Below are 13,772 nucleotides of genomic sequence, written 5' to 3' on the forward strand. Positions count from 1 at the left end.
CACCTAGTGGGTGTTAGGAGTCACACATCACACAGGGGTAAATCCCAGGGGGGCAGGACCCCCCATCTTGGGAAGTTTTTTTTTTTTAAAGGGAGTCTGGTGACTTTCTCCATGGACGACAAGAAGTAGCCTATATTAGTAACTTTTTACTGTATTTGTAAATTTTTGCCAGTTACCATCAATATGTTATATTCATTTGGTGTAAATAGCGAAATCAGTTGAAACAGTATGTTCAAACGGTTCCAGGGCGGCATTCCGAAGGGGCCGCCATTCCGAATGTTCACTTTCATGTTTCGGAATGCCAGCTCTTAATTATTTTTGAAAAAAGGGCGCCCCCCTGTCCAAACAACTGCTGAGGTAAGACGCACATTAAACCTGAACAACAGAGGGGCTGGAACAGCAATTCATTCGCATTTCATCGACCTGCACACTCACAACAAGTAACTATGAGTTACAGCACAGGAACAGAAGCAGCAACTGTGTTTGGGACCTGAGCCAACAAGCTATTAACCTATATTAATTTAAAATGCTACATGTGCAGAGTCAATTAGGAGTTTCTGCTCTGACATTTTCAGTGGCACAAATATTCACAGTGAGCCAAACATTATGACAAAAGTCAGTGCACAGCCCAGTCATGCTGTCTGTTATCATCTACCCCAAAAGTGTCCCGTTTCCAGGCTTTGCTCGAGGTTCACAGTGATAATTATGGAAGCCCATTTCTGCCAGTTAAAGAAAAGATTAAGAGGAAAACTAAGCGTGATGAAAAAAATATTTCTATGGTAAGTCATAATTATGAGATAAAAAGCCATAATCATTAGATTAAGTCAAAATTATGAAATAGAAATTAAAGTTTCAAGAGTTATGAAATATAAAAACGCTTCAAAATTATGAGATAAATAAAAACATACATAGGCTAGAACATAAAAAGTCGAAACTATAAGATTAAAAGGTGATAATTATGAGATAAAAAAAAGTTGAAACTAGATAAAGTGGAAACTGAGATATAAATGTCATAATTATGACTTTTTAAAAAATCTTATATTCTTTACTTTTTATCACACAATTATGTGTCCATGGGACGATATAGATACAGTATATATTTTTTTATCAAGGCTAAGTTTTCATCATTTTTTTGTCGTTAACTGGCAGAAGGCTTCCATATGAAGGATCATATCAGGGTAATAAATAAGTCTTGCATGTATGAGAGTGAAGGCTGTCTCTTCTGGGTCATTATTTGAATTCCTTTTTAATGATCAGTCTTTAGAAACTTAAAAGCACAGCGTTCTGCATCTTAAATTAGTGTTTGCGTTGAATATTATTATATCATTTCAAATTATATGTTTTGACTGATAAAGGTTATTGGGAAAAAATCTCTCTTTTTCCTGAAGGGTCTGGACCCCCCGAAATACATAGGCTATTCTTCATTCCCAGCCTCATTGGTTGTGGCCCCTAATGTCTATGTTTCACCGCTTTCTGGCTGACATATTGGAGCCAAAAGCGGCTGTCAAATGGAGATTTGAGTTGTTCTGCTATGTTGACCAGTTAATTAATCTCCAACAAATAGCTGATGTGGTGCTGAGTGAGTACTTGATAATTTGTCTGATATCATCAAGACTCCATAACTGACTATCTCTGCATCTCTGTAGCCGGGCTCAATGCTCCTGATGTCCACTAGAGGGCGCACGGAGGGGCCGACATTGAGTCCGTCGCAGGCAGGCTGGAGATCCGCTGAGTCGCGCACCGCAGACAGACACAGAGGAAGGCTGGTGGAGGGACGAAGCCTGCTTCATGCCGCCGGGGTTTACCGGGATTTAAAAATCTGACGTCCAGCGCTGCGCGACGGACTCTGTCAGGTCTGGAAAGAGGAATTATAACACAACAAAATGCATCTTTTTGGGATTTGGATGTTGATGGCGGCTCTGCAGGTAAGACTATTTTCAATTTTACACCGAGTCAGCTCGGATTGGCTGAGGCTGGAGTAGGATACACAGAGTGATGTCCGTTAGTACAGACAGAGAGAGGACAATGCGATTCAAACTGACTCCGCATCCGCTTTTGTTTGCTTCATTGTAGTTCTATTCTTCATTCTGTACCATCCTCGACTCAGGAGAGGGCCGACACGAGCAGCCTGTATTCTCACACTGGCAGTGCAGGGCTGCTGATCCCAGACCTGCTCCGGTTCCGCTGCACCCTTAGTAATTTATCAAACACACCAGGGAGACGCGTCCTCAGCCCGGCGGTCTCCGTGTGGTCAAACAGAACCGTCTGAGATGAAATGCGCCGGACGGACGTAAAGAGTCCAGGCGGAACCGAGGTTAGGAGGTCTGTTCTTAACACCGTCCGTCCTCAGATGACAGGCTGCTGAGCGAGATTTAAGACGTTCCTGTGTCGTGTCTTCTCTCTGGCGTCCTGTCTGCACTGTTACACAGTGCGAGCTGCATTTACTGCGGTATTCTCAAGCCTCCTCCACCAGTGGCACGATTCTACATTAAATGAGGACATGTCGCCAAACAACCTGACTCGTAGCCGTCATTCTGCTGCTGCGGGCCAACATGCAGCTGTGTTCTGGTCTGGCTCTTGGCCCGTACGTGAGCGTAGTGGGAAAATGAACTTAATGTGAAAGTGGACATTGTGTGACTGAGATGAAGTATTGAAGCACAGATTATTCTCATGGTATCTCAAATCAAATTAAGCGAGAGAAAAAGGCACGTTTTTGAATGGAGGCTCTGTAACGTGTGGGCTGAGAGAACCAGGACAGCAGGGCTCCCAGCCCAGACAGTGATGTCCGGGCCACCTGCTGTTCCGCCCATTCCCAACAGGTCTCATCTGGAAAGGACGATACCAACGTTTTTCACGATTTAGGCCTTCTCCATTTAATACAGACCACTGCAGCTTAGCCTGCCGCTGAGCATGCTCCTGAATGTAAGCTACCATTTGTTTCACTTTATAATGGGTGTTTGAGTCACTCCAGCTGTACATTAACTCTACAAAACGTCTGATGTCATTGAAATGTATTTAGCAAACTGAATGGCAGCCACCTGCTGATGAGAAGGTGATAGCCTAAAACAACCTATGTCCCTGTTCTCTGACTGAACTTTAGTTAGGCTTATTGTCTGTATTGTTATGCTTTTCCCCTACTGTCATTAATGTTCTGTCTTTCATCTTGCAATTTAAAAGTACTGATGGTATGAAAAGTTGATTTTTGAGTCTCATTCCCAACTCGTCAATTACTGACGCTTTGTGTCAGCCGCCACCCCAAAACATCAGTTTTTGATGAGTTGGGAAAACCAAAGCATCGGTATTCAACAACTCAAAATCACATTACAAAGAGTTACAAAGAGTACCCTTTAAAAATGTTCACAAACAATATAGGCTATCCTAAAAAGTGGTTAAAGGCAATGGTAAAGGATAAGATTACCACTCATCCTCATGCTGATGGAAAGTCAGGTGAAGTTTGGTAGTTCACTAAACAGTTCTGGAGCTTCACAGCAAATAAGCATTACAGCATTCTTCTAAACAACTGAAGTAGCTGGGGACTTGTTTTAAAATGTATGAGATAAAAACACAAACATAAAATGCCATACAGCTCATCCAGCATAACCCAAGTCTCTGGAAGGTCACTCTACCTTCTATGGGTGTAAAGATTCACCAATACTAGTAGGAAATCTTTTTTTTTTTTAACAATAAAGATGCAAGTGCATCGCTGTGCGGGCCCTGGATCCATGTGAATGCACTGTGAGTGGGTTGATGGCCCTATTTTAAAGTTATTAATCGGTTGACTGAATTACAAATAAAGAAACATTTTTTCCAGAGGAACTACGAGCCATATTCTCTCTGAATGACAGTGACAATGACCACGCAAGTTTCTCTGTCAGAGCTGTGTGCTGTCACACCTTTTCATATTTAAGTTAAAAAACTGTTGTTGTTATCTGCTTTACACGATTGTTGCAAGAAGTGGGTGTGAAAGTCCAGTAAACGGTAACTAACATTTAACATCTCCTTTGGAGAACAAAAGTTTTGAGACTTGTTGCTTTGTAAAAACTTTGTTTGTTATACACTGTATACAATATATTCTTAAAGCTCTGGTCTACGATCTGAGAAAGGTTTGAAAAAAGCATCCCCCCCCACACACACCCCTCCCCTCTGTGCTCCTTAACCCCTCCCCTCCGAGCTTGTATCGCTCTCCCCTCGGAGTCCCGCGACACACCCCCTCCCGAAACAAGCTTTTTTTTTTTCTCTCTTCAACGAACTTTATACGTCCCGCAACAAGCACCAAGAGCAACAAGCCGGCAGAAACCAAATTCAGCCCAGCTTTGAATGCGGAGTAACGATGTCGGATTCACAGATAAAGTTATTACAATGCACGTTGAAACTCACGTAAATCTTGTAAGTCATTACAATGTCCACAGCTAAGCTCCACAGCCAAGCTAGCGTAACGTCATTAGCATGCTACAGCTACGTTACCTTACAGCTACGTAATAAGTTACAACAGATAAGTTAGCCACTTCTAAAAGTTATTGAGGGCCAAGAGACTAACAGATGCTGCCGCCAGCTTTCATCACAACGGCTGAAAAACAAACCTGTGTGAGTTTCAGAGCAACTGTGTGTGTCCCAGCTGCTGTCTGAGTAGCACCAGACAGCAGCTAGGACACACACAGCTGCTCCGAGACTCACACAGACCGCGACACAAACGTGTCCGTAAACCGTAATCTCTTGTTTATGACAGATAAGACACACAAATACACACATCGTAACGCGTTTATGATAATCCATCATAATGATTTAGCAAAGGCTTCGTTGAAAACAAACGGACAAGACCGGGAGGAGGGTTAGCAAAACAGTTGAGTAGTGACCCGGCGAGAGGTTGTTATGGAGAAATAAATCCGGACAAATAAGATAAAAATCCGGAAATAAATCCGAAACCCCTCCGCTTCGCTTTGGGATTTCATCCATCCCTTCATTCATCTTACTTGCTGCTTCATTTAGCTGCCACGAGCAAATAAATAGGCTGATTTGGTGTAAACATGTTAGCAATGTTAGCTTGTTGTTAGCTTACAATGCTAGCATAGAGGCTAACGTCTCCGTCGAACAAGTAAACAAGTGTTGACAATACTGCAGAGACAGACACCGTCTAATAACACAGAAACAAACTAACGGCAGCTTTCACAGTCATCAGCAGCATCAGCATGAAAGTTATCTGTGTCACAACATCCACAATAAAGACGAAGGTTACCTGCTCAACAGAAACTCCGCTGTATCAGCACCGGGTCCATATCTTCACGGACCTTTCGCCACGTTCAAACGATGACCCGATGTTTATTCGGTTTGAGCCCTCTTTGTTTCACATCTCCGCTTTGTGTCTTTTCAGTGACAGACTTTCTTTCTTTGACTCTTTGTCGGTGGGGCAAGCAGAGGCCGCCGAACTGCTCAGGGCAAAACAAACCTCTTGTCCGCTTGTAGTTTCAAATGCGGAAGTGGGTCGGGACCAGACGTGAGCAGGAGCAGGAGAGTGAGCGAGGATTGGATCGGAAAATTGATCCAATAGGAGCCATCCGGGCCGGATGGTTCCTATTGGTCAATTTCTTTTCAGTTTTACAGGCACTAGAGAGAATGGATTTTTTTGGTTCCTTTTACTCTTCACATTGTGTAGGTGGTACTATTGGGTCATAACCACCATGTAAATGATGTTAATAATAATAACAAATCTTTCAAATCGTAGACCATAGCTTTAAGTATTTAGGCCTTCTTGTTCATTTGGCAAACGCTATTCAAGAAGATATTTCTCTCTTAATTTAAAAATATTTGCATGTAGTGAGAGCTGGTCGCATTTAATGCCAGGTGTGAATTGCCGGGATCTCTGTCTCTCTGCCTCTCTCACTCCCCCTCTCTCTCTCAGAACACACCCGTTAGCCTATTATTTATTTATCGATCTCCGCCCTAACGTTAGTGAGGGTAAGTTATTTTAGAGACCCCCACAAAGCTCAGATTGTAACGCGAACCCTGTTTACAGTGCATCATCCAGTCAAAAGTTTGGAAGACATTTGGATTTCTAAAGAAAAAAGGAAAACTAGACAGACTCTGTTTGTCTGTAGAACAGTTTTTTCTTTCCCCAGCTACTTCAGTTGGGGACTACCAAACTTCACCCTACTCTATGATGGGCTGAGAAAGCGAAGATAATTACTGAAATTGCATTTTTGTGTCAACTTTTTCTTTAAGGTTGCTTTATTTGTATGTAAAACTAAAACAAAACTTCAGTTATACAGATACTGCTCACTACTTCTATTGTACTACTTGTATATTGCAAGTGTACTAGAACAAATAAGACCAGATGCCAACACTTCCTGCCTGTATCCTGGATAACATTCTTATGGATGTGTTTTTATTTCTATAACCCACTTTGCTGGACTTGCTAGATTAATAATATTAATTAATTATAAATGCCACTTCTTCAAAATGCAGAAACAATTGTGGTGTCAGCGTGTGTCAAACTATTTACATAACAAGCACAGATGGGCTTCTGAATGATGTCATCAGTGAGATGCATGCACATGCAGGGAGGCAGAAAACAAACCAGAGTGACTGAGAGCCTGAGAGGGGATGAATGTGTAGACATATGGAGTTGGAGTGTTCATTTTCTTAAGAAAGAAGCCATCAGCTTAGCTCTGAGTGCAGAATTAGCTATTAGCTGTAGCTACTCAGAGCTCTGGATTTCATATGATGCATTGACCTCACTGTTACTGCATATTTAAATCTGCAGTGCAGGTCTAGCATATGAATTTACTTCAGTTACAATCAAACCATTGCTAAAGGAATCACACAATGCTGAACAATGCTTTTTTAACCCTTTAAGACCACATCCATGGTGATGTTGTGTGCAGCTATTTAACAATACGTATATGACAGGATAATTACAAAATATGCATTTCTTTGTATTTTTTATATAAAAATCCAGCCATGTTTTCCTCCTGTAAAACAAAATTTTACATGTGCTTACATAAGCCCCATTCACAATGCTGGGGAGTGAATGGGGAGACAATTTTGTTCACCTCTGATCCTCCAGCGGAGGTAGTAATAAGGCTGCAACAGAGGTGAATCAGTGGTCCGTGTCAAAGTGTAAGCTAGCAGCGTAGGACAGGGTTGCAACTTTTTGATGCAGTTCACAGTCTGACAGCTAAACAGATCCTTCACTGGATTTAACTCAAAATGTCTTTGTCACCTTTCTCTACTGTGTTGTTGTAGTTACTGTCTTTGGCAACTTATATAAAAAATTGAAATCAAATATTAATATCAAATATCAAATCAAATATTTTGTGGAAAAGTAACCGCATCCCTGTCAGCCCTCCCTACCGAGTCTTTGGTGAACTGAACTGGACCATTTTTATTTTCCAATGTTTATCGCCACCAGGTAAATCTCTCTGTATTTTGTAGTTTTTAAAAGCACAGTTTTAATGCTGGTGCACCAGTAGTGATGCGTTTTATGTCAACCAGCAATTATTGGTTAGCAGGAGCTGAAGAGTAGTACAGTATAAGATTGCAGTCACACACACGTGAATGAAAAATTTGCCTCCTGTTCACTCCTACTGTGTGCACGCCAATGGCCAAAAAAACGTGCCATAGCACTAGCTATGCTCCAGCAAATAAGAGTATGGCAGAACCTATAAGCACATTGACCGTGTACCTACTTTCACTGCCATAGAAAGGGAGACAACAGTTTTCCACTGCAGGCTTAAGGCATTTCAAAAAATGGTGTGAACATCTGTCAGATGCAGATCAGTTTGTAGTGTATTTTTAGCTTTAGTGTGGGACTCAATGACAGCTGTGCAAGTGAATGGTTTTAGATAAATGCAATTATGTTGTAATTGAAATAATTTTTGTAGAAAGTAGTGATAATAACTGAGGTAGGTGAACCCCCCCTCCTTTTGGAATGAGAGTTTGCTTTCTTGGGGCCTAGGTCCCCCCATCCCAATCCATTCATCGCTCATAGGCTACTGGCCAATCCTGTCTTCATGATATGTTCTTGCCAGTTGTCTCTTTTTTGGTTGCCTAACAGTCATGTAATGGACACTTGCTTATTTGAATGTATATTTTTATTAATGTGGAAACAGAAAGTTAAACCCCCTATCGTTTCAAATGGTATTACTGTTGACGCCACTGTTGCGAAGATCACTGGTTCATTTCCATTTTTTCTCAGAGTAACAACTATCAGTAACACAGGAAACAATGTGACTTTAGTCATTATTTAGTCTATAATGGAGAAATAGAGCAGAGCCTTTCCAGGAGAGTATTCTATACAGCCATTACATTGTGCAGTCAATATTTACTCTGTAATTATATGTTATAAACAAAAAACATGTCTATTGTCAGCATATTTTTAACTTGTTATTTGTAAGAAGATATATAGAATATAAGGACAAGTATTCAGACTGCAACTAAAGATTTTGGGAAAAAGTTAAATGCCTTATTTTTTTGAATTACCATAAATGTATCACAGTATTGATGTTATTTGAAAATCCACGTCATGGCACAATATAATACCGATGATGACTACAGCCCAACCCTAAATGTAATACATCCGGCATATATCTAGTATGTGGTATATTCTAGATATAACTGGAAATTTATACATGCTAATGTTACAAACAGTAACTGCATTTGATATGAGCTAACACACACAGGAAATGTCTCACTAACTGTAGAGCTAACTTTGTATGGTATGTTGTAGTGTTATGCTTGTAGCTACTGCTTCTCACTGGAATATGGACCATTTCAATTATGTTAACGGGCTGAAATACTCCATTTGTGTTTATTCGCCTTACTCATGCAGTGTTAGCAGCTGCAAACAGCCATGTTACTTTACTACAAAGACTCTGTGTTTCAGGTAAACTCTCACTATTCTGCACTCACCAAGAGACAGTAGCCCTTTTCACACAGAGACGCCGCATTATCGCCGCAGCAGCGGTTCACCAATTCTCGCCGTTGGTTGTTCACACAGAGCCAAGCAGCGCCGGCATAAAGACGAACCAGAGTGTAATTCACAGAGCAAGCCAGCGCGCGTCATGATAATGACGTGTGTGTTTTTTTCAAGGTGTTTCCCCCAGTGTCCACCTGTTAATCTAAACATATCCGCTGACTGTTTATAATCATATGGATGCAGTTATAATGTGTTGTGATTGAGATCCTGACCCACCATGCATCCTGGAAAAGTTAAGTTTTTCTCTAAATTACATAATCACCATCAGTCAACAGGACGCTGTTTGACTTCCACTTGCGGGGAGGGAGGCTGTTTTCTGGGGGAAAGTTCACTGAGTCTTGGTGGAGGGCTGACCGTCGCAGTGATTTTTTTCACCGTGACAAACAGTTGGTGAGTTCAAGTTTTTGCCGGGGACAGATGCTGTTTTTCGGGCAGAAATGTGATGAAGAGTCGGTCAGACAGACAGGATGACAGACACTTCTCCATGAATAACTGGTGTATTTTTTTCCTCATATAAGTTGCCAAAGACACTACCAGTTACTGCGTTACTGTTGTTTGGTCCTGTAACGTTGCTTTGTGGGACATTTTCTCTTTTGTTGAGTGAAAGACCTGTACAGTTATCAGACAGTGAACACCATCATCGACACACCCTCACTCCGCGCCGCCGGCTGATCCATTCACACTGGTTCGGTTTGCCAATACTGCGCCTCTGATACTACCTCTGGAGGCGCATCAGAGGCGCAGTGAAATTTCACCCCTTGCCACATCTGAGACTTTCACACAGAGGCGGATGCAGAAAATTGGCGCAGGATCCCCGCATGCAAACGTCAGTGTGAATGGGGCTTGTGATTCTCCATCTTCTTTCCCCCTCCACTCTCCATGATGTCTACATAAAAATAAATTCCCATCCAGCACCAGTCAGCAGTCAACACACCGACAGCGGCTGCCTCCTCAGCAGATCGCTGCTGCAGTCAGGATGGTAAACAGGAGCGAGCATAAATCCACTTTTCAACCCCAAAAGTTCACATTTATAAAGTGGCACCTGTAAAATGTTTGGCTAGTCAAAATTTTAACTAATTATAAAATGATTCACTAATTAATTAATTGATTAGAGCTGCACATGTTACTATTGCCATTATCATTATTTAACGTTTAATTTAATTATAATTTGGTAGCTACTAATGATTGTGTTGATTGTTTTCAACTATATTGTCAAGCTCAATAATGAATGTACACACTCGGCTCATATTTGATACTGTCATATTAAAGTAAATACAGTACTGCAATTGGATAGATTTTGTAGTTTGGTACGCCCCACTGCCCTCCCATGACCCCTCTTTTCCCCCACTTCCTTTTATGCCTGCCCTCTAAATGTCACCACTGACGCCTGTGTAGCATAATGCAGAAACACAGCACCAAACCAGAGTCTCACTATGTCTGTTTACTTCCTTTCCTCCTTATGCTAATCGGGGAGATACGAAAGCCTGCTGTGCTAAATCCCCCCTCCCCCACCTCTTCCAGGCATGTTAGGATGGGCAGTGAGGACGATGAAGGTTTAAAGTTTTTGGGTTAAGTGGAAGCAAATCACAGCACCCTCTTGGCGTCATTACTTTAATCACAGAAGAACACCCCCACACACTAACACACACAAATACACTAGTACACACATTACCAAGCTGCAACAGATGCTGTCTGCGCAGCAGAGGAGCTGGGATACTTGTATGTGTGCCTATATGTGGGCCAGGAGTAGAGTGGGGGTGGGGGTGGGGTTCATGTCGGGCCGGGGCTCAAACAACAAGAGAGACAAAAGTCTAGATGTAATTATCATTAAAATTAATTGACCCAGTTGTCTGCTGTTCCTCAAGGTGATGGATAATGAACTCCTGGTTTGGACTGGTGCCGAACTGGATTTTATTTTCACACACAAGATTTGACTCCTTTACTGTTGCTAGTTTGTACAACAAAGCCCATTAAAACATGTGTGAAACTAAATCACTGATCTAATGATGATTCTAATTGCTTCTCTCAGTGTTCTGTTTCCCTTGTTTATATCCACCCTTAAAGCTGCTGTAAGGGATACATTTTTATTAATATAAGTATTAAATAGCTCTTTATTCCAACAGTAATCACTGTTATAGAGTGTTTGGTCAGCAACCCATGTCCCTCCTCCCCCTCATGTAGTAAACGAGAAAATACATTTTCTGGTATTCCTGCCCACTTGATCTTATCAGGACAGAGAACTCCATAAAGAGGCGGTCCTGTCTGCTCGTGAATGTGCAGAGAGCATGATCCTCCTGTTTGCTGCTATGTCTGGGGATTACAGTTACACGTTCATGTGGTGACATAGATAGAAGGGAGGGGATTGCTAACTGCATAACTAGCAGGAAGTTAGCTCAAATGACGCCAACACTTACAGCAGCTTTAAGGCTACATTCAAACCAAATCAGGTGGTGTGACGAAACGCCGCAGGTTTGTGCAGCGGTGTGGGACTGTCATTCCATGGTCAGTGTGTAAGACAGTTTGCTGAACGGTGAAGCTGCTATGCTTTTATGCTACTAGCATGATGGTCCTACTAGTCATCTTTTGTCCAACAGATTAATAATAATAGTAACAACCAGAATGCCAGGCAGATCATTACTGTGTGTTTTAAACTGGGGCAAAAGACCAAACCGAGTGATAACAAGTGAAACATCGCGCTACACAGAGAAATGTTCATTGTGTTTTCTCTGTAGCATTTAGCCATGCTAAATGACATGCTCCACTACTGACCCGTTCTGCTCTGCTTTTATGATTTCCGGTGCCCTGCCAGAGTAGGTAAAGCTTGCCTGTCCAACAATGATGGTCGACAGATAAAAAAAAAAAAAAAGTGTTTAAAGCTGGTGCACAATGCCAGACTGAGTGAATACACATGACACATAAGACATGGTATTACAATCCACTGTGGTGTCAGTCATTCATGCTGTGACGAGGTTCGGCTGCGTTTCTCCAAAAGTTGAGTCGTTTTCAACTGTTTTGCTGCAGCTGGCTGCGTTTGTTTGGCTGCATTACAGTAAAGTGATGTCATTTTCTTAACTTACCAGGCTGTTATACTTGTTCTCATGCTTGTCTTTACCTACTTAGTCATTATATCCACATAACTTATAATTAATTAACCAAAATCCCATCATGTTAATATTTTATCAAAGTACCAATAGTCACCTCTACAGTATTGTCGCAATATCAATATCAAGGTATTTGGTCAGAAAAACTGATATTTTATCTTGTTGTGATGTCATCCCAGTCCTAGTATATATGAAGTGCTTTTGAGGCGATTTCAAAACATCAAGGGTTTTTTGTGTATTGTGATGTAGCCTAAAAATATTGCAACATTATTTGAAGGCGATATCACCCAGGCAGACATGTAATAGAGGCACCATATTTTACAGTTACACAATAAACTTTATTCTGTAAAATGACGTCCTGGGTTGATGCCCTTCTGCGGCCCTGTCCAGCTCTTCTTGTGTAACGGCCAATCTCCTGGTATGTCCTCCATGCTCTTGAGACTGTGCTGAAAGACACAGAAAACCTTGCAGCTGCATGTATGGATGTGCCATCCTGTAGGAGCTGGATTTCCTGTGCAACCTGATTGGGCTGCAGGTACCAACTCGTGCTACCAGTAGTGACAAGGACACTAGCAGAACCCAGAACTAAAGAATCAGTCAGGAAGGATTAAAGAGAGAGCTACTGTCTGTGGCCACCACATACAATTCTCTTTTTGGGGTTGTCTTGCTTTTGTCTCTCCATTGCACCTGTTGTCACTTTGATTTGCACCAAAGCAGGTAAAAATTGATTCACAATCACTGGTACTTCCTAAATGGACAGATTGACATCCCTGAAGTTTAACTGACTTGGTGTTATACTGTGACAATTAAGTGTTCCTTAAATTTTTTGAGCGGTGTATATATGTGTATATATATATATATATATATATATATATACATAGGTTCAGTGCAGTGAGACGTCATTTTAGAGAATAAAGTTTATTGTTTTACTGTAGAATATCCTGCCTCTGTTACGTCTTTGTGTTTGATAACCACATTTTAGGGATCATTGCAAAAAATGTGTGTACAGTAAATCGTCCGATAAATCGATATTGTAATTATTTACTCCCTAATATTGGTATCAGCATTGGCCCGAAATATGGAGTATCGTTGGCCGCTAAACATCTTATTATTGGCTTTATATTCAGTGTTACCATCCAGCTTGCAAATATATAATATGTTTGATATTTAATTTGTTTTGAATAATGTTATGGATGCTGATGAAACATTGTCAGGGCATCCAAGAGAGTCAATCTTCAGTTTGATGAAAAGTCATTAAAAAGTGACAAAAGCGTCTCAGCCAATAGGTTGTGAAGGCTCTGAGATATTATCTCAAATGCATGTAAATATCTGAATTTTTTAAAATTCCCTTTCATCTTTCTATTCCTTCCCTCTCAAGGTTGTTGTTCTGGGTGGAGAGGCAGAACATTCATTGTCAAGCAAGGAGGGGTCGTTGCCATGCACAAGGGGCTTTACTCAGAAGGAATACATCATAGAAATGGACCAAGAGTTGGCAAAGGGACAGGCTGTCTTCAACGGTCAGTACATTACACACACACACACACACACACACACACACACACACACACACACACACACACACACACACACAGACTTGGAGCGGGGACAGCTCCAGTAATAATCCCCTGCTGTTGGGTGGGGGTTGTTTAAGAGTCCTGCTGATATTTGAACCATAATGGAGCTTCGAAAGGACTGACCTT

At 41.4% G+C, this 13,772-nt stretch overlaps 1 protein-coding gene across 1 annotated transcript in view; it reads left to right on the forward strand.

The window, feature by feature from the left end:
- Positions 1 to 1,713: 1,713 nt before the first annotated feature.
- The window catches only part of LOC311258352 (cadherin-2-like), a 126,057-nt gene continuing 113,998 nt past the window's right edge, over positions 1,714 to 13,772 (forward strand). The window contains exons 1-2 of the mRNA XM_084354555.1: positions 1,714 to 1,925; positions 13,451 to 13,589. Of these exons, the coding sequence (XP_084210681.1) occupies positions 1,884 to 1,925; positions 13,451 to 13,589 (181 nt within the window). The 5' untranslated portion in view covers positions 1,714 to 1,883. The remainder of the gene's footprint in view (positions 1,926 to 13,450; positions 13,590 to 13,772) is intronic.

The sequence above is a fragment of the Pagrus pagrus genome, assembly GCF_965226575.1.
Source record: "Pagrus pagrus genome assembly, chromosome: 6".
NCBI classification, from domain to species: domain Eukaryota; kingdom Metazoa; phylum Chordata; class Actinopteri; order Spariformes; family Sparidae; genus Pagrus; species Pagrus pagrus.